This window comes from Lissotriton vulgaris, chromosome 2_2 (assembly GCF_964263255.1).
Source record: "Lissotriton vulgaris chromosome 2_2, aLisVul1.2, whole genome shotgun sequence".
NCBI classification, from domain to species: Eukaryota; Metazoa; Chordata; class Amphibia; order Caudata; family Salamandridae; genus Lissotriton; species Lissotriton vulgaris.
In genome coordinates this window covers 54,980,103-55,004,975 of record NC_141688.1, presented here as the reverse complement: position 1 = coordinate 55,004,975, position 24,873 = coordinate 54,980,103, and the positions used below count along the sequence as shown (strand labels likewise).

The 24,873-nt window shown below is 44.4% G+C and overlaps 1 protein-coding gene across 1 annotated transcript in view; it reads right to left on the bottom strand.

Annotated features, from left to right (window-relative positions):
* Positions 1–24,873, bottom strand: part of CCDC33 (coiled-coil domain containing 33) — a 1,028,600-nt gene that overhangs the window by 77,038 nt on the left and 926,689 nt on the right. The window contains exons 18-20 of the mRNA XM_086959778.1: positions 24,754–24,838; positions 24,179–24,312; positions 20,209–20,295 (exon numbers count right to left, since the gene is read on the bottom strand). Coding sequence (XP_086815904.1) covers positions 20,209–20,295; positions 24,179–24,312; positions 24,754–24,838 — 306 coding nt within the window. The remainder of the gene's footprint in view (positions 1–20,208; positions 20,296–24,178; positions 24,313–24,753; positions 24,839–24,873) is intronic.

The window sequence follows — 24,873 nt, the reverse complement described above, 5'->3', positions numbered from 1 at the left end:
ATGTTGAGGTAGTGCAGTCGGGCGTCGTGGGTGAGTGGTGCCATGTAGATGTTGAACAGCGTTGGGCTGATGGATGAGCCCTGGGGTACACGGCAGATGATCTTGGTGGCTTCGGAGCGGAAGGGGGAAGGCGGACGCTCTGTGTTCTGCCGGGGAGGAAGGAGGTGGTCCAGTCCAGGGCCTTCTTTTGTATCCGGGCATCTTGGAGGCATGTTCATAGTGTTACACAAGGACACATTCATTTTTAGGTCGAGCCTAGCAGCGCACATGCTCTGCGAGGCTTCTTGTGCCTACTCCATGTCGGTCTGACTCCTCCCACACACTGGAATGCTTTTGTGTGTGTCTTTCAATCATGAAAGCGTGCCCCGGCCCCCCTCTTGATCTTTTAAACCAATCTCTTCTGTCAGGCGTTGTCCCTAATGCTTTTAAAAGCGCTGTGGTGGTCCCCATTTTAAAAAAGCCGGGTCTTGACCCTACTGCGCTGGCTAACTATCGCCCCATCTCCCTCCTCCCTTATTTGGGAAAGGTTTTAGAGACTTATGTCACCCGCTGCCTCAGTGCCTTCATCGAGGAAACTCATTTCCTCGACGATCGACAGGCTGGGTTCAGACCTGCTCATTCCACTGAGGCAGTTGTGGTGGCAGTTATGGACACGCTGAAACAGGGAGCTGACAGGAATCTGGCCCAGGCCCTTGTACTGTTAGACCTCTCTGCCGCTTTCGACACGATCGACCATGGTATTTTGGTCGACCGTGTCAGAAATGCTGGCATTTCGGGCTTGGCCCTGTCATGGGTGATATCTTTTCTCCATTCCCGCTCTCAATCCGTCCGTCTTTCCTCTTTTTCTGCCCCTCTATCCTCTCTTTCTTGTGGTGTACCCCAGGGTTCTGCTTTGTCCCCGCTTTTGTTTAATCTTTATATGCAGCCCCTTCTTGTCTCTCTTCGGCAGTTTTCACTTACTGCTTTCAACTACGCAGATGATCTGCAGCTTATTTTTCCTCTCAATTCTTCTCCCTCTTCCTGTTCTAATTTTCAAAATGCCATGCTCTTTATCTATGAGTGGATGAACCTTAGCCAACTTAAGCTCAACCCAAGCAAAACGGAGCTGGTGGTGACCGGTGGCTCTCTTACTCCCTGGTCTCCCAACTTTTGGCCTACAGCTCTGGGTTCCCCTCCTTGTCCAGTTAATACTGTGAAGAGCTTGGGGGTCACCATTTCTAGTGACCTCTCAATGCGGCCACACATTAACACCGTCACTTCGGCTTGTTTCTTTCATCTTCGCCGAATTGGGAAGATTCGCAGGTTTCTATCCCAAGAGGCCCTTATTCTTGTTATCCTTGCCCTCATCACCTCACGTCTAGATTATGCCAACAGTCTATACGTGGGGGTCCCTGCCTGCCATCTTTCCCGACTCCAACTGGTCCAGAATCAGGCAGCCAGACTAATTTTTCAGCAACCTAAACATCAGCACGTCACCCCTTTGCTGAAAACTTTACACTGGCTCCCAGTTGCACAGCGGTGTGTTTTTAAAATGGCCTGCACCATCTTTAAATCCTTGTTTACCTGTGCCCCTGCCTTTATCTCTTCCTGTTTGCACGCCTATGTCCCTTCCTGTCACCTCAGATCCTCGACTCATAACCTTCTGATCACCCCCAGGTTCAATCGCAAGAAACATGGGGGAGCCTGTTTCTCTTTTCTTGCTCCTGTTACTTGGAACTCCCTTCCTCTTGCCATCCGTCTGTCCACTGACTATCGTTGCTTCCGCAATTCTTTGAAAACCTACCTGTTCCGTCTGGCGCACGGCTAGCGGCCTTGTTCCTGAATGTTCTTCTCCCACCTGGTCTAGAGCGCCAAGAAACCAATTGGTGTACGTGCGCGGTACCAAATCTTTTTTAATAATAATAATAATAATAATAATAATAATAACAAATGGCTAAAGGCGGGTGCGTGATCCACCTCTTTTGTAATGTTCACTCCCACAGCGTTTTGCTCTCAGGAGCAAGCAGGGGCACGCAGGGTGGCATGCATTGACAAAGCCAATAGATTTTGCCTACGCAAGATCGCTTGACTTTGCCAATATTTTGCTTTTTCATGTTGCACAGCAGACAGAGCTGCTGTGCAACATGGCTTGAAGGTAAGAAAATGTGCGCTATGACGAGGTCAACCCGGAGCACGTCGCAATGTTTTTTTAAAACTCTAAGCCATGTTGCACTACAGTCTGCGCGGTTGTGCAACATGTAATAATGACAACAATAAAATAGCGTGGGACTTTCGGGGGCAAGCAAAACAATGGTAGGGAGTGGGTGACAATGGAAATAAACATTGTGGGGTTGGGAAGGAGGCAAACAACACAGGGGTGTTGGTTATAGGACAACAGGCATCAAGAGGAGAATGATGACCGGGGGACAACAGAGAGTGGGGGGGACAATGGGCAGTCGTAGGACAGTGCAAAACCAAAGGGGATGATGGACAGAGTGTTGAACATTGCAAGCACTCACTCCCAGTCAACTGATCTGGGTTTAATCCATCATCATTCTTTAGCTCACTCCGCCACCCCAGTTCAGACATGGCATATGCAAATCAGTCTGACCCTGTGCCTCATGGGAACAGTCCAGCCCAAACTGCCAAGCCATGTCTTCCCAGGACCGGAAACAAGCATCCTGGGACTGGTTTCTGGCTAATCAACCGCCCTCAGCCAGGCTAGCTTGAATTCAGTGGCAAAGCGAGCAATGGACCCACGTCTGGGCATACCCTGCCAACTTAGGGCGAACAAAGCAAATCCAAAGGGGATGATGGACAGAGCTGCTGTGCAACATGGCTTGAAGGTAAGAAAATGTGCGCTATGACGAGGTCAACCCGGAGCACGTCGCAATGTTTTTTTAAAACTCTAAGCCATGTTGCACTACAGTCTGCGCGGTTGTGCAACATGTAATAATGACAACAATAAAACAGCGTGGGACTTTCGGGGGCAAGCAAAACAATGGTAGGGAGTGGGTGACAATGGAAATAAACATTGTGGGGTTGGGAAGGAGGCAAACAACACAGGGGTGTTGGTTATAGGACAACAGGCATCAAGAGGAGAATGATGACCGGGGGACAACAGAGAGTGGGGGGGACAATGGGCAGTCGTAGGACAGTGCAAAACCAAAGGGGATGATGGACAGAGTGTTGAACATTGCAAGCACTCACTCCCAGTCAACTGATCTGGGTTTACCATCATCATTCTTTAGCTCACTCCGCCACCCCAGTTCAGACATGGCATATGCAAATCAGTCTGACCCTGTGCCTCATGGGAACAGTCCAGCCCAAACTGCCAAGCCATGTCTTCCCAGGACCGGAAACAAGCATCCTGGGACTGGTTTCTGGCTAATCAACCGCCCTCAGCCAGGCTAGCTTGAATTCAGTGGCAAAGCGAGCAATGGACCCACGTCTGGGCATACCCTGCCAACTTAGGGCGAACAAAGCAAATCCAAAGGGGATGATGGACGGAGTGTTGAACATTGCAAGCACTCACCCCCAGTCAACTGATCTGGGTTTAATCCATCATCATTATTTAGCTGACTCTGCCACCCCAGTTCAGACATGGCCATATGCAAATCAGTCTGACCATGTGCCTCATGGGAACAGTACAGCCCGAACTGCCAATCCATGTCTTCCCTGGACCGTAAACAAGCATCCTGGGACTGGTTTCTGGCTAATCAGCCATCATCAGCCAGGCTAGCTTGAATCCAGTGGCAAAGTGAGCAAGGGACCCACGTCTGGGCATACCTTGCTAACTTAGGGAGAACAAAGCAAAACCAAAGGGGGTGATGGATGGAGTGTTGAACATTGCAGGCACTCACCAGTGGTAGTACAGTGACAGAGAGGGATTACAGACACTTACACTCTATGATAATGCATGTGTAAAAGTTGTTTTAAACGTACCTGCAGGAGCCCGCAGCCAGTAGAAGGATAGTGGCCAAAGGAAGTTGTACTTGGTTGATGCTACACTGCAGGGACTCAGATTCAGAAACCCAGGAGGAAGCTGGAGGTGAAGAGGGGGCACTGACCAATAGGAAGAAAGGAGACAAGGGCAACGTGGGAGCCAACCAATGGGAAGTAATGGGAAGTGAGGGGCAGGCTCTAAGCCAGTTTTAAGCTTTTTTTGTTTACAAGAGAATTTCCAGGCACAGTGCAAGTGTTGTGCAGGCAAAACCTAAAAAGAGAACTCTCGCCTTGTTCGCTGGTTATGGCGTAATATAGGCCAGTGCATAATTGTATTCTATTTTCCACTTGCTGCAGGTTGTCTGAGCGCCATCTGTAACATGAGTGGCGTTGTCTTTTATTTACACAATGATTAGTGTTGTGGAAATGAAAGACGGACAAGGGTGATTTGATTAGTCAGTCCTAAAGGCAATACCCACGTCAAATATCCCCAACAGGATGAAAAGAGTGTGGTAGTCTGCTGATGTTGTTACTGGGAGCTGAATTTGGATCACAGCTGCAAAATCGCCCCCACTCCATCCTCCATAAGAAATAGGCCCCCTACACTTACAGCCTCCCGAGGAGTGCCTGGTACTGCCCGTCAGGGCCTGGATTGATGAGGCATTTCTCTGCTAACTTCCTGCCAAGGCCTGACTTATCGAACTCCTTGTCCCAAAGCACAAGCAAAGCACAGTAGACACACACATACCAGTAAAGAGTGGGTTACTATGATTCTCTATAGGCCTCGCATTCTTTATGGATTCCTAGTGGATGTGATGTGATGTTTCATGTGAGATGAAATGAGACACATAATATGAAAGTGAATGCTGGATGCATTCACTTGCATATTATGTTTACAGAGAGGTAGGCATCCTCTGGCTGCTTTGCACGCATACAAGTGTACTTTTGAATATCTTTCCCAGAGTTTTGATTAGGTCTGCTCTTACTTCAATAATTCCTAGTGAATGGGACACCGCATGTAAGAACCATCAGCACATCTTGATAGTGCCTCAAATTAGAAGCAAAGTATATTTCTGAACTAGTGCTCATGCCGTTAGCATGATTGCACCAAAATATTGTAAGTCACAGACAGTGCAGGGTAACCTTCTTCTAGTCCTAAAGAATGGCCAGCAGGTTGGAGCATCTTGCACTTTTTGCTGCTAAAGCGGCGATATTTTTATCGCCTGTTAGCAAGCTGTCGCTAACAGAAGTAATCGACGGCTTTTAGGCGATAGAGATCGGTTTGGGACCCGCTTCGCATGTCAGCGATCTTTATCACTAATGACATGTAGAGTGGGCATATCCAAACTATTATCGACTGAAAGCTGTCGCTAACACAGCTCCAAGGTATTTGTGTGCTTTTATTAATCTCATTAAGATTAACAGCTATCGCCTATTAGCAAGGCAGGCATAGCGATAAAAAAAATCACGCTAAGCGCGATTATTGCTAGAATCTAACGCCTGCTAAAAGCATGACTTACCTGTTTATCCAATGGGAGGTGGATTTTCAGGTTAAGTCCTCATTGGCGTTAATGCGAGAATATCGCTGGATTTACCGCGATATTCACGCATTTCGCCACTATTGCTGGATATTTTAGCACAATGGAGAAAAAGTTTGCTAATAGCAGGTTTTCTCTGCTAACATATCCAGCGATAAAAAAAAATGCGCTAAGCGCATTTAGCGATAAATATTGCTATTTCTTGCTACTATGCCCCTGAATTTCTTTTACCGGTACAACTTATGCGACATAAAAAGTCTGAAACCTTGTTTTTAACTCCAAGAACACACTACACTTTATAGATATAATCTAATAGTTTAATGGACATATGGGCAATCCTGGGAGATGTACAATAAACGCTGTGTGGTCAGAACATCAGTGTGAGGCCTATTGTCATAAAACATAAAACAGGAGATCCCCGCACAAATTGATGAAAATTAAGTCAGTCCCCATACACACTCCAGAGAGTATCGCTCAATAACATATTATTTTTTCTCGCAGATGATAACACACAAGATGCAAATGCAGACACACTTTCGTTATCCGTTATTTAACTGTGACAGAACAGCTTGTAACCCGTTTCCACTTCCATCTGTTGTTTCAATGCTTTTTCACATAGTATCAAACCATTGTAATGGAGGTGCCATGCACAGCTTACTTTATGCTTTGAAATGCTGCCTCTGATTCCTGTGACCATTTGAATTTGCAACTAATCTTTACCAATTGCCTAATCTGGTATGCTTTTACTGAAAAATTGGCCACAACTTAGAGTAAAGATGTAATATGCTAAAAAAAAAAGTCTTGTAAATCATCCTTGCTTTGCAGAGAAAGTATCGCCCTAGTAGCTTCTATATTTTCTTTATTTGGTGTAATTCTTTTGTCGCTAACTTTATGTGCCAGATACGTGAAACTCCATCCTGCAAACTTACATCTATCCAGTTCTGCTGTAAAACCCTTTTTTCCAGAGTACCCAAGACTTCCTCGCCTTGTGATCCTGTTTATTTACTCCCATTGCCAAAACTGTCATCTCGGAAGAACATCACACTACTTGTATCCTTGAATAATATATATGCAAGCCTCTGAAACATTGCAATGGCTGAAGCCAAACCATTAAGAACCCATATAAATCTAAAGCATCATATGGAAGTAATAAAGGTGACTAATTTCTTACTTTCAGGGTGTTTGGAAACATGATGGTAGGCTGCAGTAAGATCTTTTGTAGCAAACATTTCATACCTTTTGGGAGTGACAATACTTCATTGATCCTTGAAAATGGAAAACTGTCTACCAGAATATTCTTGTTTAGATCTTCTAGGTCAATGCACAGTCCTTCTTTGGCCATTAGCCTTGTGTACGATGACCAAAGGAGACACCCAATCAGGTGTACCAGTTCTAGGATTCTGCCCTACTCTAGTTTTTTTGTTTAATTCGACAATTGCTTCCTCTTTTATTGCCAATGGTACATTCCTTCCTTCATAGACATATGGCTGGGAATTTTCTTTCAAAATATTTCTATGCATAAAGACATTCCACCTCACAAGCTTCCATGAAGATACACCTGTACAATTATTACCTAATGTTGATAACCATTGGGACTTAACAGCATTCCCAACTCTCTTTGTTGCCACCACCCAAGTACAGATTTATTTCACAGAGTTTTATATAGCACAAACTCAACACAAATCGGGTATCAGAGCGCTTTACATAGCACCAATTGCATTACATTTTTGTTAGGCACAGGAAGATTAAGTGATTTGCCCAGAATCACAGGATGTTCAGCATCATTGCCGAGACTCAAACCCAATTCCCCAGATTCGAGGTCGACTGCCCTAGCCGTTAGGCCAACTCCTCTCCCAATTGTGTACAATGACGTTGCCTACTGAATCGCCTGAGGATTCCAACAAGAGGAGCTCTGTAGTGGAGTGATGGCGCAGCAGCCATATATATCTGGAAACACACAGAGGTTATGCAGTCATGGTCTCTAAACTGACCACACCCATTTTTCATAGGCTTTTTATTCCACGTTTGACGCAGACAATACCAAACTATTCACGCCCTCGGGATATATCCTGGCACTGGTGAGCAGTGGAAGAGGGCCGCCGCGGGGTAGTATGATTAAGTAGAGAGAATTAACTGCAAGCGCCATTGGTCAGCTTGGGTGGGCTTCAACAGCTGGCCCAGGTGGACCATGTGATAGTGGAAGGTATTGACAGACAGTGCAGGGAAGTGTGAGAAAATAGCTCTTTGGGCAGTGCAAAGTGCAGGCAAGGGTGAACATTGTGAGAAGTGGCACCGAAGGGCAGTGTGAAAACGCTGCACTTTGAGAGAAAAGCCCACATGTCTAGTTTAATTTGTGTAGTTGTGTGGGAAGCCTGCACTGGTAGATAGTGTGACGAGCAGTCACTGAGGGCAGTGAGATAATTGACAACAACAGAATCTGGCACTGACAGGCAGTACATAATGTGAAGGTAACTGCAAGGCACCAGCGTGTAGTGTTAGGAGCGCGATCTGATGGGAGCGTGAGGGCAGGCACACATGCTTGTGTGATAGTCTGGTGCAGGAGAGCAGTGTGAAGGGCTGGCACTACACTTGTGTATGGACTGCAATGGAGTAAAGACGTCAGAATGCAGTGCGGTCTCACCAGGACAATACACACCTATATACCTTATATTTACCGAAGTGCAAAGAGCACTCTCAGCTGACACTGTGCGCTATACAGACACCCTCACTCCCCTGGCGAGGCCTGTTGAGCACCACATGCAGTAGCGAGAGTGGCAGCAGACATTCAGCCCTTCCTCGGTACATCCTTGTCCTCTCACCCTCCAGCTCTTCCCTCCCCTGACTGACGGGAGGGACCCGCACACCGCTTTATATACTCGGGAGGGCAGAAGCGATGTGCCCACTGCCAGGCTCATCAAGGCTTAGTCTAGAGGAAAATAAGGCATAAGCAGGGGGTGCGGAGGGTGCCTGCGGCATCTCTCCCAGCCCCAGACCTCCTTGGACTAGCCAGAGATAGGGATAGTTATAGGGTTTCCCTAATGCGAAGAGGATTGTATTAGGCACAGTCGCGCTTATTACTGCTGGTGCGCGGTACAGCTATCTGAACCAGGGAGGGCCAGGCACGAGGAGCTCGCCGTCCTGCCACGAGTCTGCAGCCACCGCATAACTGGGCGGTAGACAGCATTTACAACGCTGTTTCCGCAATGCATGGCTTTACAACGTGGTCGTTAAAACGACTGCGTTATTACACCTTCCATGCTGTTGCACAAACTGGAGTAGGAATAGTAATTAATACTATTCCTAAGTCCAGCACACCGCCTACACCAAGTTGTTGATACGACTTGCAATGTGATAGCATGCTTGGTGCCAACGCGGTCATCGTAACGACCACGTTGTAAAGGCATGCATTGTGAATGTACGCGCTGAAACGTCATACATTCAACTGGGCAAGTAGAGAGAGCCCGGAGTGCCCCAAAACAAAGCACAGGGCCCGTGACACAGCAGCCGTGCAACATTTGAGTGAAACTTCGAAGCAGCAAGACATGTTTCATTTGTTTTGCAACGTAAGCAAAAGTCCATGGAAAACTTTGCAACTTGGGAGTTTGGGGAATGTTTTGTATTGTGTACGTATTGTGACTGTTACGATTTACCCTTATGTGTCCTCCTATTACCAAGGTAGATCTGCGTAAGATATTAGTCGTACAAAAAAATGTCTTGTCCGTGCAATGCCATGGTGCATAACAAAAGGTTTTCACACATTACACAGTTTCGCTTTGTTTAAACAGAGTGAAAATAAAGAAGAAACAAAAAAGCGGGCTCGCATTATAGAGAAATGGCCACATGCATACAAAATAGAAAAAACGGCCAATGCATAAAAAATTTAAAAACAACTGTCCGCCATTGTCCTTGCTGCGCTATGAAATTGAAAGCGGGCATGGCCCTGAATGTAAGCAAAGCACGTTGTCATACCAATAAAGAAAACAACACACGCACTATGTAACAGCCAAGTAAAGGGGCCAGTAGCCACGGGATGATACAAATGATGATATGGCCGTATTAAGGATGGACTAACAAGCCTATTAAAGAATCAGAGGCCAGCATTTACAAAGGACAAAGACACAAGCCAAGTCTCCTCCCTACAGTACCTACCACAGATCGCCAGAGAACGGTTTGCATGCTGGCTCAGACTTGACCTAAAAACAAGGGTCATAGGCCTCATATGGGCAGAGAGCAGTCAGAGCAACACGGGGCCTTCGCAGCAGTAAAAAGACTCATCGGGCAAAAGGCTGGACAAAGTCATGCAGGGTGTGGAAGCTACTAGACATGGGCGCACCAACCTCACAGCCACTCGGGAGGCAGGCGGGGCCAAAATCTGCCATTGCCGCTGGTGATGTGCTTACTGAATGAGCCGCAGTTATCTGTTATATAATGATGGCAATGAAACAAAGGACCGAACTTGTTCATCTAGAAAGACTGAATTATGAAGTAACGTAAGCTCAACTGTCTAGTTTGGTGCCCATTCAAATTAAGTGATGAATTGAAGTTCTCTGATGTTTTTAACCCTGATGCGCTTGTTTTTTATTAACTATAAATGGATTTTAGATTTTTTTGTATAGTATGCTTTTGTGGACATTTTGTATGATCCGAATAAAGCTTGTTTGACCTTGACCTTGACCTTGATTTCTTTTATTATTATTATTATTATTATTATTATTATTATTATTATTATTATTATTATTATTATTATTATTATTATTTATTTTTATAGAGCGCATAGTCACCCTGAAGTATCCCAGCGCTGGAGACCCTAACTCTACAGTACAGCGGGCCAGGGGCAAAACGGGGGGAGGGGAAACAAAAGGGGGGCTGGGGGGGAGGGTAACAAGATTCAGGATGAGGGGGAGATATTAAAAACTAGGGAAAAAGATGAGTTTTAAGCTGCTTTCTAAAACGTAGGTATTGAGTTTCAAGACGCAAATTGCGGGGGAGCGAATTCCAGAGGCGGGCCGCTTGGACTGAAAAACGTCTTCCTCCTGATCGGACTTTCCTGAATCTGGGGGTGATGATGAGATTTTCTGTATCTGAACGGAGGGATCTTGTAGCTCTATAGGGTGTGATGAATTTGCTGAGGACTGGGGGGCCTTGGTTTTGCAGTGATTTCTGGACAAGGCATAAGGCCTTGAATTTGACTCGCTCCCTTATGGGGAGCCAGTGAAGGAGTTTAAGAGCAGGTTTCGCGGAGGTTCTGGCAGGGGTATTTGTGATGATCCGGGCAGCAGTATTCTGGATTCTCTGAAGCTTGTTGAGGGTCGCTTCAGGAGCGCCTAGATAGATAACATTACTGTAATCAAGCCTCGATATTATTAGGCCTTGGATTAATAGTTTTTGGGAATTAAAGGGTAAGAGGGGCAGAACTTTTCAGGATTTTAGGAGCCCAAAGCAGATCCCTGATACTTTCTTTGCCTGTGTAGAAAATGAGAGGTCAGTGTCGATCCACACACCCAAACTTTTTACCTCTGTTTTTGGATCAGGGGGGGGACCCAAACAAGCTGGCCAGATGTTAGGGGAGAGAGAGATTCCTTTTGGGCCAAGAAGAAGGACTTCCGTTTTTGTCCCATTCAATTTTAGGGCTGACCTATTCATCCAGCAGTGGACTTGCGTGAGGCAGTTGAATAGGTCGGCTGTTTGTTGTTTAGGGTGGGACAGAGACACCACCAGTTGTGTGTCGTCAGCATAGCTGACGACGCTCACTCCGAATGGGGTGATAACCTCCTCCAATGTGGACATATAGATATTAAATAGTGTAGGGCTCAGGGAGGAGCCCTGAGGTACACCACATTGGAGGGGCATCTCGGAGGAGCGGGCGTTCTTCTCCCAGATCTGGTAGGTCCGTTGGGCTAAAAAGGATGAAAGCCAGGATAGAGCAGAGCCTTCCACACCAACTCCTTTGAGTCTTTTAATAAGGAGTTGGTGGTCGACGGTATCGAAAGCTGCACTAAGGTCGAGGAGGATCACTGCCACTGATCCTCCCCCATCCAATAGCGCTCTGGCTTCCTCTACCGCCACCAGGAGGGCGATGTCCGTGCCCTGTCCTGGTCGAAAGCCTGTCTGGGAACTTTTTAGCTTGTGATTGGCCTCCAGAAACTGCGAGAGTTTCCTATTGACCAATTTCTCTGCAATTTTGCTGACTCCTGGGAGTAGAGAAATAGGTCTGTAGTTAGCCAGATTTTCAGGGTCGAGTGAAGGTTTTTTTAATAGGGCTTTTACAGCGGCCGTCTTCCAGCTCGGTGGAACAACTCCCTGTTGGAGTGAGGCGTTGATCAGATTAGTAAGGGGAGGAATGACCGTGGAAGCTACCTCCTTGAGGATCCGTAGAGGGGCGGGGTCCCTAGGGGATCCGCTCTTTATGGATTTGAGAGTATTTCCTACCTCTTCTGTTGTAACTTGATCCCACGATGAAAGACAAGTGGGTGACGTAGGGTATGGAAGAATGATTTCTTCGCACGGACTCGAGGGAGGGATTGAAGCCAAGATTATTTGGATTTTGTCGTGGAAGAAATTAGCCAGTTGATGGCACTTCTCCTGATCGGTTTTAGGATCGGAGGGGAGTTCCAGTCCCTGTTCTGGGATTTTTGTAAGTTCTTTAAGGATGGCATAGGATTCCTTACTAGAGCATCCGGCTTTCTCTATTCTCTCCTGAAAGAAAGCGCACTTGGTTTTTTGGATGGTGGTTTTATAGGATAGAAGGGAGGCGGAGTAGATGTTTATGTTAATTTCCGTGTTGTCCCTTCTCCAGGAGCGTTCTGTTCTCTTGCACTCCTGGCGCAGAGCTCTAAGCTCTGGGGTGTACCATAAGGCAGGAGATAGTCTTTTAGGGTGTTTAAGGGTCGCAGTTATTGGGAGCAGTGTATCAAGGGAGGAGGTAATCCACTCATTGAACTGCTTGTCAGCCATGGCAGGGTCGGACGAGAGCTCGGGAATGGAATCTGTAAGGGCTGCGGCCCATTCCTCAGGTACCAGTTTGCGCCATCGACGGTCGGTTACCTGAATTTTAGAGGTTCGGGGGTTCGTAGTGGGAATTTCCCAGGATATAGGGACCAGAAAATGGTCCGTCCATGGGAGGGTCACAGGTGGTTTGGTGGTGACGGTTACTATATTGGAAAAAATAGGGTCCAATCGGTGTCCCTTCTCATGGGTGGGCTCATTATTTACTAGTCGGATATTTAATGAAGTTAGGTCTTGCCGAAGGTCTAAGGCCAACCGATTCGTAGAGTCCATGAAGTGGAAGTTTAAGTCACCTAGCATAAGAAAGTTCGAGGTGATCGAAGCTAGTTGAGACACTGATTCAACTACGGCATTAATAAAATTCCCAGGAGCGCCTGGGGGGCGGTAGATCAGTAACCCTGTCAGGGATTGAGCTGGGGAGGTTTGGATGGAGAATTGACAACTCTCACAATCCTCAATATGGGCATTGGAGGTTCTACAACTAAATTGTTCCCTGAAAATTATAGCCACCCCCCCCCTCCTCTCCCTTTGGGTCTGTGTAAGGCTTGACAGAGATACCCTGGGGGAAGGGCCGTGACAATATCCGAGTCAGTGCTGCCTGATAGCCATGTTTCCGTTAGAAACAGTAGATCGAGATGCTGATCTTGAATTAATAGATTGGTTTCGACCGCATGTTTAGGGAGGGAGCGGCAGTTGAGGAGTCCCAACTTCAGTGCGGGTTGTGTCGGGGGCCGGGGGGATGGATTACAGCGCATACAATTAGAGAAGGTCTTACCTTCAGTATGCGTGTGGTAGCAGGCAAGGATTGTCTTTGGTTGTAAGGCGCGCAGTGCATCTCCAGTATATATCAATCGCTCATGAAGGCCATCGGGCAGAGTCACTGGGCCTAAGGCCGTCTGGGCCCGGACGGGCCCAGACGGGCTTGCCTTTGGCGCGCCTTCGGCGCGCTGACGGCGCGCCCGCTGCGCCCGTCCGCTGCGCTCCCTGAACTGACACATAATTTATGGTCGAGAGGAGTATTGATAGGAGGTGGGCGTGGCCACCCGGAGGGGGCGTGTCCTGGCATACATGGAAGGCCTTTATTCATTCCACATATACTGCGTTTGTGATTCATCTTAAGAGAAGAGTTCTATGTTTTTCAGGTATTTATGTCATTACATTGTGATGTTTTACACCATTTCTTTCTCTGCGATTAAACAAGCATTGGCATAGCCAATAGGTCTCGCATTAGGAAAGTTTGAGCTATTGGTATTGTAAATGACAATTTTTTTATTTATGTGTTGGTTTTGAAAATAGGGAAATTAATAGCTTTGTCATTTACAATGCCAATAGTGGTGGTGCTGAGTGATGAATGAGCCCTTGGAAGACCCAGAGCGACCACGCTGTGCCGTTGAACTCAGCAGAGGCACTTGGGGTAGGCGGGCGGGAAAGCAGAGGACACAGCAGCTGAAAGGAAGTGTTCGCCACCACCAGCTGTGATGCAGGTGGGCTTGCATGCCTGTCGATGAAACACTGCGGGGTACCAGCAAATAGCCGAGAGATCGGGAGCATGGACTCTCCTCGCCAATGTAGTAATGTCCGTATAACTGGAACCACACACAGTAGTTATGCAGTCGTGGTCTCTAAACTGATCACACCTGTTTTGGACAGGCTTTTTATTCACCGTCTGATGCGAACATCAGACTATACCAAACTGTTCATGTCCCTTGGGAACCATCCCAACTTTCCCCTCCACTGGGCGTCTCGCATGGTGTTGCATTTAACATCACAACACCACACTCTCCAGCGTGCAAACCATGCTAGTCTGATGGAGTTATTATGCTGTAGGATTTTGAAGGATGTGCGTCTTGTAATGGTAAGTTTGTTACAGCACAGCATACAAACCTGTACCGTAGTCCAAAAGTGTATACAGAAGGTGGTTGGGCTTCTTCTTTAATGCTTCCCCTTCAAGCAATTTCCGATAATACTCCCAATTCTATTCTGTCACTTTCTTTGTTTGATTCTGTTACTTGATAACCCCAGCACTGCTTCTTGGGTTCCCATGGACTGAGAGCTCTTCTCCACTTCTGTTAAGTAATGAATGCACAAAGAGTATGCTTCAATTGGCTTTATTTTAAGTGTTAGGCCCAAAGTGGGACACAACGGGCCACAGCCGTCACATTGCAGCACCTCCACACACTCTGTGTTCCAACCAGAACAAGAATGAGCCATCATGCCACACACGAGGACACATGCTTCATACTACAGTATTCCAAACCTATTTGAGCTTGAGGTGCATATGCTGGAGGCAAGTTTGCTGCACATAGCCAGATCAATGGCCTGGACTAATGAAGGAGGTACTCTCCAAACCTGGTTTTCAATGCTCATTTTCATTCGCCCCTGGTGTATCTAATTACACTATTACTACACTTAATTGTGTTAGTTTAACAGAAATGTATGGTTTTGTTTTATGTAGCACTGCCACTGTAGAAATGATTTCTTTTATATGCCGATGACGCTGTACTGATTTCGAGGACAGCAAGCGGCTTACAGACCCTGATGGACAATTTTAATCGTTTTATGACAGAGAAACACTTGAAAATCAACTTGAGTAAGACATTAGTTATATCCTGTGGTATAGGGAATATCAAAACCAAACAACATTTCATAAACGAGATGATGATAAAGAGAACTTTTACATTTTCTTACCTAGGGATTCTTTTTAATAGTAAGGGGGAATTTGGAATAAGCATATTACCCTGAGTAAGTTGAAATTTGTGAAAATCGTGGAGGCTATTTTTAGACTCTCCCAAAAGATTGGGAATAAACCTGTCCGGGAGATTCTTAAATTGTATGGAGCAAAGTGTATTACAGGGTGTTGTTATGGGGGGGCTCTATGGGGTTAGACTGAGACTTCTCCACTACAGATCCTTGAAAATAACTTCCTAAGACGCTTGCTAGCTGTCCCTGGTGCCACATCGTCGATTATTTTGCACAGGGAAACAGGAACTCCATATATAAACGATCTAATTTGTGTGGCTGCATTAAAATTGTGGCATCGTATCTGGGTTAGGGATGAAACTCATTTCACGAGGGATATAATTTTAGATTGCATGTCCCAAGACGGTTGTAAGAAAATTCCCTGGCTAAATTATATTGCTAGTCTTCTAGAGGATTGCAATTTAAACGTAAATGATTTTACCTCGGGAGATGTGCAATATATTAGTAAGGTGAGTTTTCTAAACGTAAGGGCCATCCGCAGAGAAGAGGCATCTGATTCAAAGAAATCAGTTATCTCTTACCTTGAGGGTCCTGTGGCCACAGGTTTACAACCATATCTTATTTTTATTACCAATGTACAACATAGATTTTACCTAACCAGATTCAGATTGTGCACACTACACTTTTTATTTGCATTTCCCAAAAGGGGTAAGTGGTGCGCCATCATGCCAAATTGTCCATGTGATGGCAGGTCCAAACAAAGCACCCTTCACTTTTTATTGTTTTGTAGGTTTTATACAGAAAGTAGAAGCACGTATCTCCGTCCAATTTTCAAAACTAATAGCCTGTTTTCCTATGAAATTGCTTTTAATTACCTTCGGCATCTGGATAATATTTCAGTCTGTAACGCAGTTATCTGTTATATAATGATGGCAATGAAACAAAGGACCGAACTTGTTCATCTAGAAAGACTGAATTATGAAGTAACGTAAGCTTAACTGTCTAGTTTGGTGCCCATTCAAATTAAGTGATGAATTGAAGTTCTCTGATGTTTTTAACCCTGATGCGCTTGTTTTTTATTAACTATAAATGGATTTTAGATTTTTTTGTATATTATGCTTTTATGGACATTTTGTATGATCCGAATAAAGCTTGTTTGACCTTGACCTTGACCTTGATTTCTTTTATAGCGTACATGGAAGGCCTTTATTCATTCCACATAAACTGCGTTTGGGATTCAATTTAAGAGAAGAGTTCTATGTTTTTCAGTTATTTATGTCATTACATTGTGATGTTTTACACCATTTCTTTCTCTGCGATTGAAGTTAAACAAGCATTGGCATAGCCAATAGGTCTCGCATTAGGAAAGTTTGAGCTATTGGTATTGTAAATGACAATTTGTTTATTTATGTGTTGGTTTTGAAAATAGAGAAATAATAGCTTTGTCATTTACAATGCCAATAGTGGTGGTGCTGAGTGATGCTGTGGCGATAACAATAATATTAATAAGAATAATAATAAGCAAATTTCTAAAGCGCGTGGTTACACTCGCCCAGTGTGTCCCCGCGCTGCGGTGTCACTGCAAGAAATCCACCCGAACACCTCTCTCCTACTTATCCCGGGGGAAAAGATAAGTCTTCAGATCTTTCCTGAAAAAGCTCTCTCGATCCTCCATCCGGAGGTTCACAGGGAGTTTGTTCCAGTGCTGGGCAGCCAACAGGCGGAACGAGAGTCCACCCATCCTGACTCTCTTAATCGCATTAAAGCACACCAAACCCTTCCCACATGATCTTAATTGGCGAGTAGGTGCATTGGGGGTGAGTAGCTCCGACAAGTAGGAAGGGGCAGTCCCCTTCAGAATGCAATGGCACACACACATCGTCTTAAACAGGACTCTCTCCGTAGCGTGCCCAGAAAACGGACTGAGTGGAGTGCAGAAGATTAAAACTCCCAATATGTGCAGTCAGCTGTATATTTACCACTTTCTCTGCAACATGCGATATATAGATAGAGTGAGTGCGATAGATAGAGGGAGGGCGATAGATAGATAGAGTGAGGGCGATAGATAGATAGATAGATAGATAGATAGATAGATAGATAGATAGATAGATAGATAGATAGATAGATAGATAGATAGATAGATAGATAGATAGATAGATAGATAGAGTGAGTGCGATAAATAGACAGATAGAGTGAGGGCGATAGATAGACAGATAGAGAGATAGAGAGATAGAGAGATAGATAGATAGATAGATAGATAGATAGATAGATAGATAGAAGATAGATAGATAGATAGATAGATAGATAGATAGATAGATAGATAGATAGATAGATAGATAGATAGGACTGAGGGCATTTACACAAGTTTGATCTATTGGCATTGTAAATGACAATGCCTTTTATTTTATGTTTTGGTTTTTAAACTGTAATTGAAAGGCGTTGTCATTTCCAATGCCAATAGCTTAAAGTAGCCTAAATGCGAGACCTATTGCATTGCAAATGCTTGTTATTTGTGCTCTCATTACAATAATTTTAAAATCAATACAGTTATGGGCATTTAAGTACACACAAGGTTTAAATACCTCAAGACTATTGTTATGGTAGACGAGAGGGAGGTAACTGCTTGAGAGTGTGAACATAATGAGTCTACCCTTACTCCCCAGCCTTTATGCCCGTTATTCCCCTTTCTCCGTTTGAACCATAACTGTTATGGCCTCTGGAGTGCATGATGTTTGTTACAGAAGCTACCTTAGTAGGTCCACTTGCAGTACGTTTTTTGTCAAGATATGTTATGGGGACAGTGAACAAGGAACACATAATCGTATTAGAATGGTCACGTGCAAACGTTTCTATTTTTAAAAGTTTATTTAATCAAAACAAAATGTCTTTATTTTACTGATTCCTCATGGGAATATGTATTTTTGTATTCCTTAAACCGTTTTTATTTTACTCCCTTATTGCCCATAAAACGTTTTCTTTTGTAAAAATCGCCCTTCTCCTCTGGTCCAACAAAAATTGGGGCTGTTAGAAATAACTCCACAAACCACAGAAAAGCTGTGTTTGAAGAATTGTAAACAAAATGCCCTTTTACTGACATTGTCTGCTACCAGTGGGCATAAGAATGAAAAAGATGTGTTAATTACGAAATGTCACAAAAAGGATTGCTCGTGCAATGTTGCACACAGCTGTGGTGCTTTGACGCTGGAGCGGCCCCCGGTTCCTTAATCTATCTGTTCTCAATGCCTGGTAATGCTGAAAGAACAGGGAAGTTAATCTGCGACAGAACAAAAAGTGGAAGACAAAGAGATGAGCCAGATGCAGCACCTTGGTTTCCTCGACTGACCCCCGTCTGCTCAAAGGACTACTGTATGTCTTTAGGGTCTGCTGGGGCACTGGCCATGATATCTATTGATTGCTGACTGCAACAAGCTATGAGAGGGGGAGGGGACTGAGTATTACAAGCCCCAGATCACCCAGAAATGCTTACGAAGCAGGAAGGATCAGCAGCAGGCTGATGGGACACTTCTTTAAGAACTCATCTACTGACAGGATGCGTCTCGAAGCGTGATATGAACTATTGTTTTTTTCACTAACTAATGTAGCAGACACAAAAGCGCAAAGTTACCAATGTAGCGCGATAGTAAAAAATAAAATTTCAAAAGCACAACATTAATAAGACCAGGAATAAACAAATGCACGCTCCGAGGTAATGTGGGGGCGGGGGAAGGGGTGGGCTAAAGAGGCGGGGATTATGAGTCTGCAAGCCACACAAAAAAAAACAAGTATCAGGCAGCAAGCTGGTCCTTTGCAACTAACTCGCCTTGTGCCTCCTTTGAAATTTTTTATGGCTGTTAAGTATCACATTTTTAGGTCTGCAAAGTTATTTACCCAAGCGAAGTCTTACCCAAATTCTATCCTGGGGTGGCGGTACAGTTGTTATTACACTCAATTGTAAGGCGCATGCACACTGGGTGCAGGTGCGGGTGGGAGGGCGCGCAGGTAACGGTGAAAGGGGACGAGAGAGAGAGGCACAAAACAGGGTGGAGCAAATGCATATGGAGGCAGATTAGAAGAAATGGGAGGGTCAGACACGATGAGGCAAGTAGCGAAGAGTCCATGAGGAAAGAAAAAGTGTCCACAAGGAGAAAGTAAGAGGCAGTGACAGAGTGAGACAAAAACTGCAAGAATGTGAGCAGGTTGGGCTAGAGTAGTTAGATGAGGGAAGATCGAAGAAAGAGACCTTGCAGCAAGCCAGATGCGGAACACCGGCTGCAGAGGGCATGACAGCTCTGTTGAGATGAGGTGGGCGGTACAGGGAGGAGGAGCTTTCAGGCGAGACGGTGAGCGTGAGGTTAGACATAGCAGCATTAGGAAGAAGAGGGCGGAGTTCTATGCAAGCCACCCGGAGGGGCCGTACCTTGAGTTAGGATTGCTGCTGGCAGGCTGAGGCGGACGGTAAAGCAAAAGTGATCACGATAAAGCAAAGCACGCAAGGGATGCGCGCGCAGCTGCGCACGTGCTTGTGCGCGTTCTGGCAAGCTGGTGGCCGGGAAGTACCAGTTTTCTAAGTAGTTACTTAATGTCTGTCAGAGCAGCGCATGCGTGCTGGCTCAGGTGAGACCTAAAAATAAATGTATAGCAATTATACAAAGGAGAGAGTAAGAGAGAAAAAGAACAAGCCGGAGAGAGAAAGAGGATAAGAGAAAGAAGGAAAGAGAAAGAGAGAGAGAGGATCTGGAGAAAACAAGGGTGAACTGGTGCCAGTGAACAGAAACAAAGTGACTGTTAACAGAGGAGAGAAAGAGGGCTGCTACCTTGGATCACACAGAGGGGAAGAACCAATTTACAGGTATGAGCACAATGGAGGCGGCAACAGCAGAAGGTTGGCTTAAACATGTGAGTGGGCCAAATGAGAACATGACATATAATGAGTGAGGAACAGGCAAGATTCAGTAGTGCAGAGGAAGAAGAAAAGGTACTTGAAGGCATTAATATAGAAAAATGAGAGCACAAAAAATCTGATCAGTTCAAGCTTGCAGACCTGAGATTCGAGAATCTGAACCCGGGACTGTGCCTTCTCCAGTTTGGCGAGCAGTGAGAGCTTCTCTGAATCAGTGAAGGAATCCTGCTGTGATCACAAAGAGAAACACACAAGGAAACCCAAAATCAACACGAATATCCTGCAGCATAGTTAAAGGTAAGGGTAACAGATACGCACAAGTCATCAAAGATGCAACACTCCATGGCTTTTCTTTTAAGAACCATTTGCTTTGTTCTACTGGAACAACTGCAGTGGACCAGGACTGCCAATCCAAACTAAGTGTATGACCAAACCTTTCTATGTTTGAAAGAAATTAAAAAAGTGAATCCTAGCAGGAGTAAATCCGAAGGTGTGGATCTCCAGCATGAGTGTGTAAATCTCTACTCTTGAAAACCCAACTCAGGGGGATTGGGTGTTTGTTTCTGGGTGGTCTAAAGGGTGGTATCCTTTGAAGTTTGTAAACAGCCACAAACAGGGTGGGTCTTTAGAAACTCCTCTCTGTCCCCCTCTACCATGCAATGGGTTGGCGATGTACCTAAGCACAGGCTGGCGTAAATCCACCTCCGCAGCGGAAAGTGGAGTGGAGTAATCCTTTTTTGTGGGGCTCTACAGCAAGGGCTTTCTCCAGTCGGGAAAGTTTTTTCCCTGGTTGAGAAAAAACTGTGCTACGGAGAACTCTGTACAGTGTGCATAGGTGCGCACTGCCAAGGGCAATTGACCCGTGCAAGAGCAGCCTGCAAACCTACAATTAGCAGAGCATTCCAGGCATGAAGCAGGGAATGTTTGTGAATAAGAGAAAGTCAGAAAAGCATGTGGTGCCAGAGGCGGCTATCTCTGTCGGTGCCTTTTTGGCTTTCTTTGTAAACGAGTCCTCTGGAGCGGAAAACTACATGCTTGGCGACGTAGAGTCTTTAAAATGCAGGTTTACAGTACGGTATCACGTACATACGTACCAGAGCCCTGAGAAGAAGGCCAAGTACAGTGGTTAAACTCTATTGTGTATGGTTTACAGATGAGAACCCTATGTGCTAGTACAAGGTCACTGGGAGCTCTGCCAACGCATCACGAACCAGTTACTTACTGGTGACGTGCACCCTTCCCGTCGCTTAGCCTGTCTGCATGTTATTAACATCATGTTCAGAACACAGGGACCTTTTCCATTTCTGAACCCATCTTTTGCTTCCAGATTTCGGGGGAAACATAAGCATCAGCTGGCTGTTTTCTCTGCCCTTCCTTTTTCCTCTTCCTCTTCCTCTCACTCCCATTCTACTTAAGTCTATTTACAAATACATTCACTGTTCAGAGCAAGATTAAAGTGGTCATGATTAGAACAGAATTAACTTAAGAAAAATGCAATTATCGTACACATATAGTTGCAAATTATAATTGAAAATCCACTGAAATGTGCAAGACAGGGTTAATTCCGCAATCCATAACTCGGGGAACAGCTGTGCAAACCATAAATCGAACACCAAGTGCAATGTTCATGACCTCACCTCAGATGTGAAAGACGCAATGACAAATGTTATAAATAATTTTACTATATACTTACACATTATCTTTAACACTATGAAAGAAAGGACTACAAGCTAAGTATTATTATTCAGTCGTTTAACTCTGTGTTTAGAAGGCGTTACTTTATAGTATTGATGGAGCAAGGTGGAAAAACAAAATTTTGTGTACCCCTTGTGAAATCATACTTCAATAATAATAACTTGTACTAATGGAATGCCATGCATGACTAACCAACATAGAATAAGAAATGCACCTACACGAATACACGCGGGAAATTAATTTTGCTTATGTTGCAACTATAATCAACTAATTATGTGATTTTGTCATGTTTAAAACTAATGAGCAGCATTAAGATAATGGAATGCGGCATAAATGTGCTTTTGTTTATGTGTTTTTGTGACAAAAAGTGAGGTTAGAGTAAGTATATCGCGTTTAAATGTAGCTATTTGCTACGTAACCAAGGAAAACTTTAGAAAGGGGGAGGTAAACAGAAGGGCTAAATGATTTAAATTAACATTCATTTGTGTTTGTTTCTGTGATAGTTCCTATTTTGACTCGTGAGGCCTAAAAGAAAATGGAGTCACTCGATTATTGTGGTCACAAAAGAAGTGCGCATGTGTAGACAAAGCCCGAGTCTGGATGCAAGCTGCTTGTGCCTGGAGTGACTACAGTTCAAGGACGGACTGGCCTGGAAGTAAAGATGGCTGCCAAAAAAAATACGCACAATGGTTCTGAACGTGAGAAGATCTCATGAAGTTGCTAGTTGAGAACAGGAGTAGGCCGGACATGGCCCAAAATAAAGACCCTGTTAAAATTCAGCTGACGGAAGAAAAAGTAATAATGAGATGACGACATTATGCTCGTCCACCCCAAAATTGTCCAATCAGAACTCGTATTTAGGTCAAAAGCTACATTTTTAGATAGATAGAGATAGTGAAAAAGGTATAAAAAGTGCTGTTTTTAGTGAAGAGTGTGGCTTTTTTCGATTTCATCCCGAGATGCTGCTGGAATGCTACTTTTTCCTGATATCTAAGAATCTGCTTAACTCTGTTTCTTTTACAGGGAAAAATACTTTAGCTGAGAGTCTAGTTAGGGATGTTAGGGAAATAGATGATTAAATTCGGAAACTATCTGTCTTTTGCTAATACCTGATATATACTAAAGATGAAAATGTCTATCTTTGTGTTTTTCTTAAATAAATGATCTAGCTGTCATCTTAAATGTCGTTTTACTGAAATAAATAAATAAAGTGAATAATGTTAGACATGCTGAATTTGCTATTAATAGAAATTAGATAAATATAGAATCAAGCTGGTCTTGAATTTTCTTACGCCTAATTTTTTACTAGCAGATCCATTGATCTCAGTGGTGGTGTGTCTAGATAAAAGGTGGATTTTATGAAAACCATGGTAAATGCATCTAAACTGCAGATGTAAATAGTATAAATATGCAATTTAGTCTTAGATACTCCACTATGATACAGCCGCACTTCTTTGAATTTCACTGATCCACGATGTAGAGTGCAAGTAGATATTGAATGATTGACAGTGTTATGGGCCCACTGATTGAGAATATGTTAGAAAATATACTTCAGGGAAAAGTGACGTGCATTTATAAAATATTTCCTGAGGAGCGCTACATCAGTATAAATATAATCAGGTCATAGCCTTGCACTGGGTGTGCGAGTTATGGCTTGCAGAGCTGATATGAACGTTCTGGAGGGCAGAGCTCATCATAACTGGGCCTGCGGCTTTGCCCTGTGCCCAAACTTAGCCCACTGAGGGTAAGGTGCAAAGAAGGCCCAAACGCAGAATTAAAATGATTAATTTTTTTAAGTACATTATGTCACATATGGCAGATTTGCAGATACTGAATCCTACTGATTCTGCTGGGGGTATCATGATCTGGAAATCCAGAAAAAAAATAAAAAATCAGTTTGGCACAACAAAGTTCACACACAATGGTGATTTAGGATGGTAGGTCAATTCTCGATGTGTACAACCATTTTGTGGTCACACCAGGGGTTAGCTATTAATTAAGATGTGTGTGCTAGACCTGGCCACAGACCAGGCCAGGCCCTGTGACCAACCCTGCTATGAACGTACAAAAGCCTTACACATCAGATGTTGGCCAACCGCAGAAAGTGTTGCTCTTGAAGAAGTTGGATATACTATGTCCTAAGAAAAAACTACATTTGAAGGGCAGTTATAGTTATGAAATAAAACTGAAAAACAACTGAATGTTCTCCAATGTGCGAGATATAGTTTGCATGGCAGGTTAGCGAATTATGGTTTATTGAACTGGTCTATTTCAGGGGGTTTTAAGTGAAAATTGTGTGTCTGTGTTTATTAATGCCAATTATTGTTGTGATGGAGTGTGGAAAACTGCCTCCTATCCTAAACTAGCCCCATGCCTCTCCGTGACATAACAACCCTTTGCACGATTCTTGTCTTACAGGCATGGCTGGTTGCTGCAGAATGATTGGTGCGGGCTGGAAGCGCAGTCTGTCCAATTCTCCCCGGAGTCTTGCATTTTCGGCCAGCAGAGTTGCATGCACATCTTTCTGCATGCTGTCTTCTATAGTTCTTCCTGACGGGACATTGTTGAAAATAAAATATATAATAAGAGTTTTGCAGGGAGATGCATTTTACAAGTTGCCACTACTAAGTAAGTTTAAGCAATTTGCATATGCAGCTTCAAGTCAAGATCATCTACGGTGCAACGCTCACAACATTCTCTCTGGGTGTGTCATCTAGCTTCCAGTCATCATGATTCCTGACTCAGAATGACTTTGAAGTTAACTCAGTAAGCTAGAATGATATTCTAAGAGGAAACCACCTTTAGAGATACTCAAGACAGATTGTCTTTTACTAAAAATGTCAGATGTACAAGTCTGTGGTAGGACCTAGGATGGAATTCTTTTCCTAATCACTTTCCTGATATTGGGCTATCTGTCAATCTGTGTCTGGGGAGGAAGGATAGACCACAGCATACCTTCCCGACCACTACTGCGAAAAACAGCTTCAATACCTGTCTTTCTACTGGGCGGCTCCTTCCTCTCTCGCTGGTGCTCCTTCAGCTTATTGTCCAAGATCCGCTCCATCTTCTCGATTATCTTAGAAAGCCCAATGTAAAAAGGCAGGACACGGA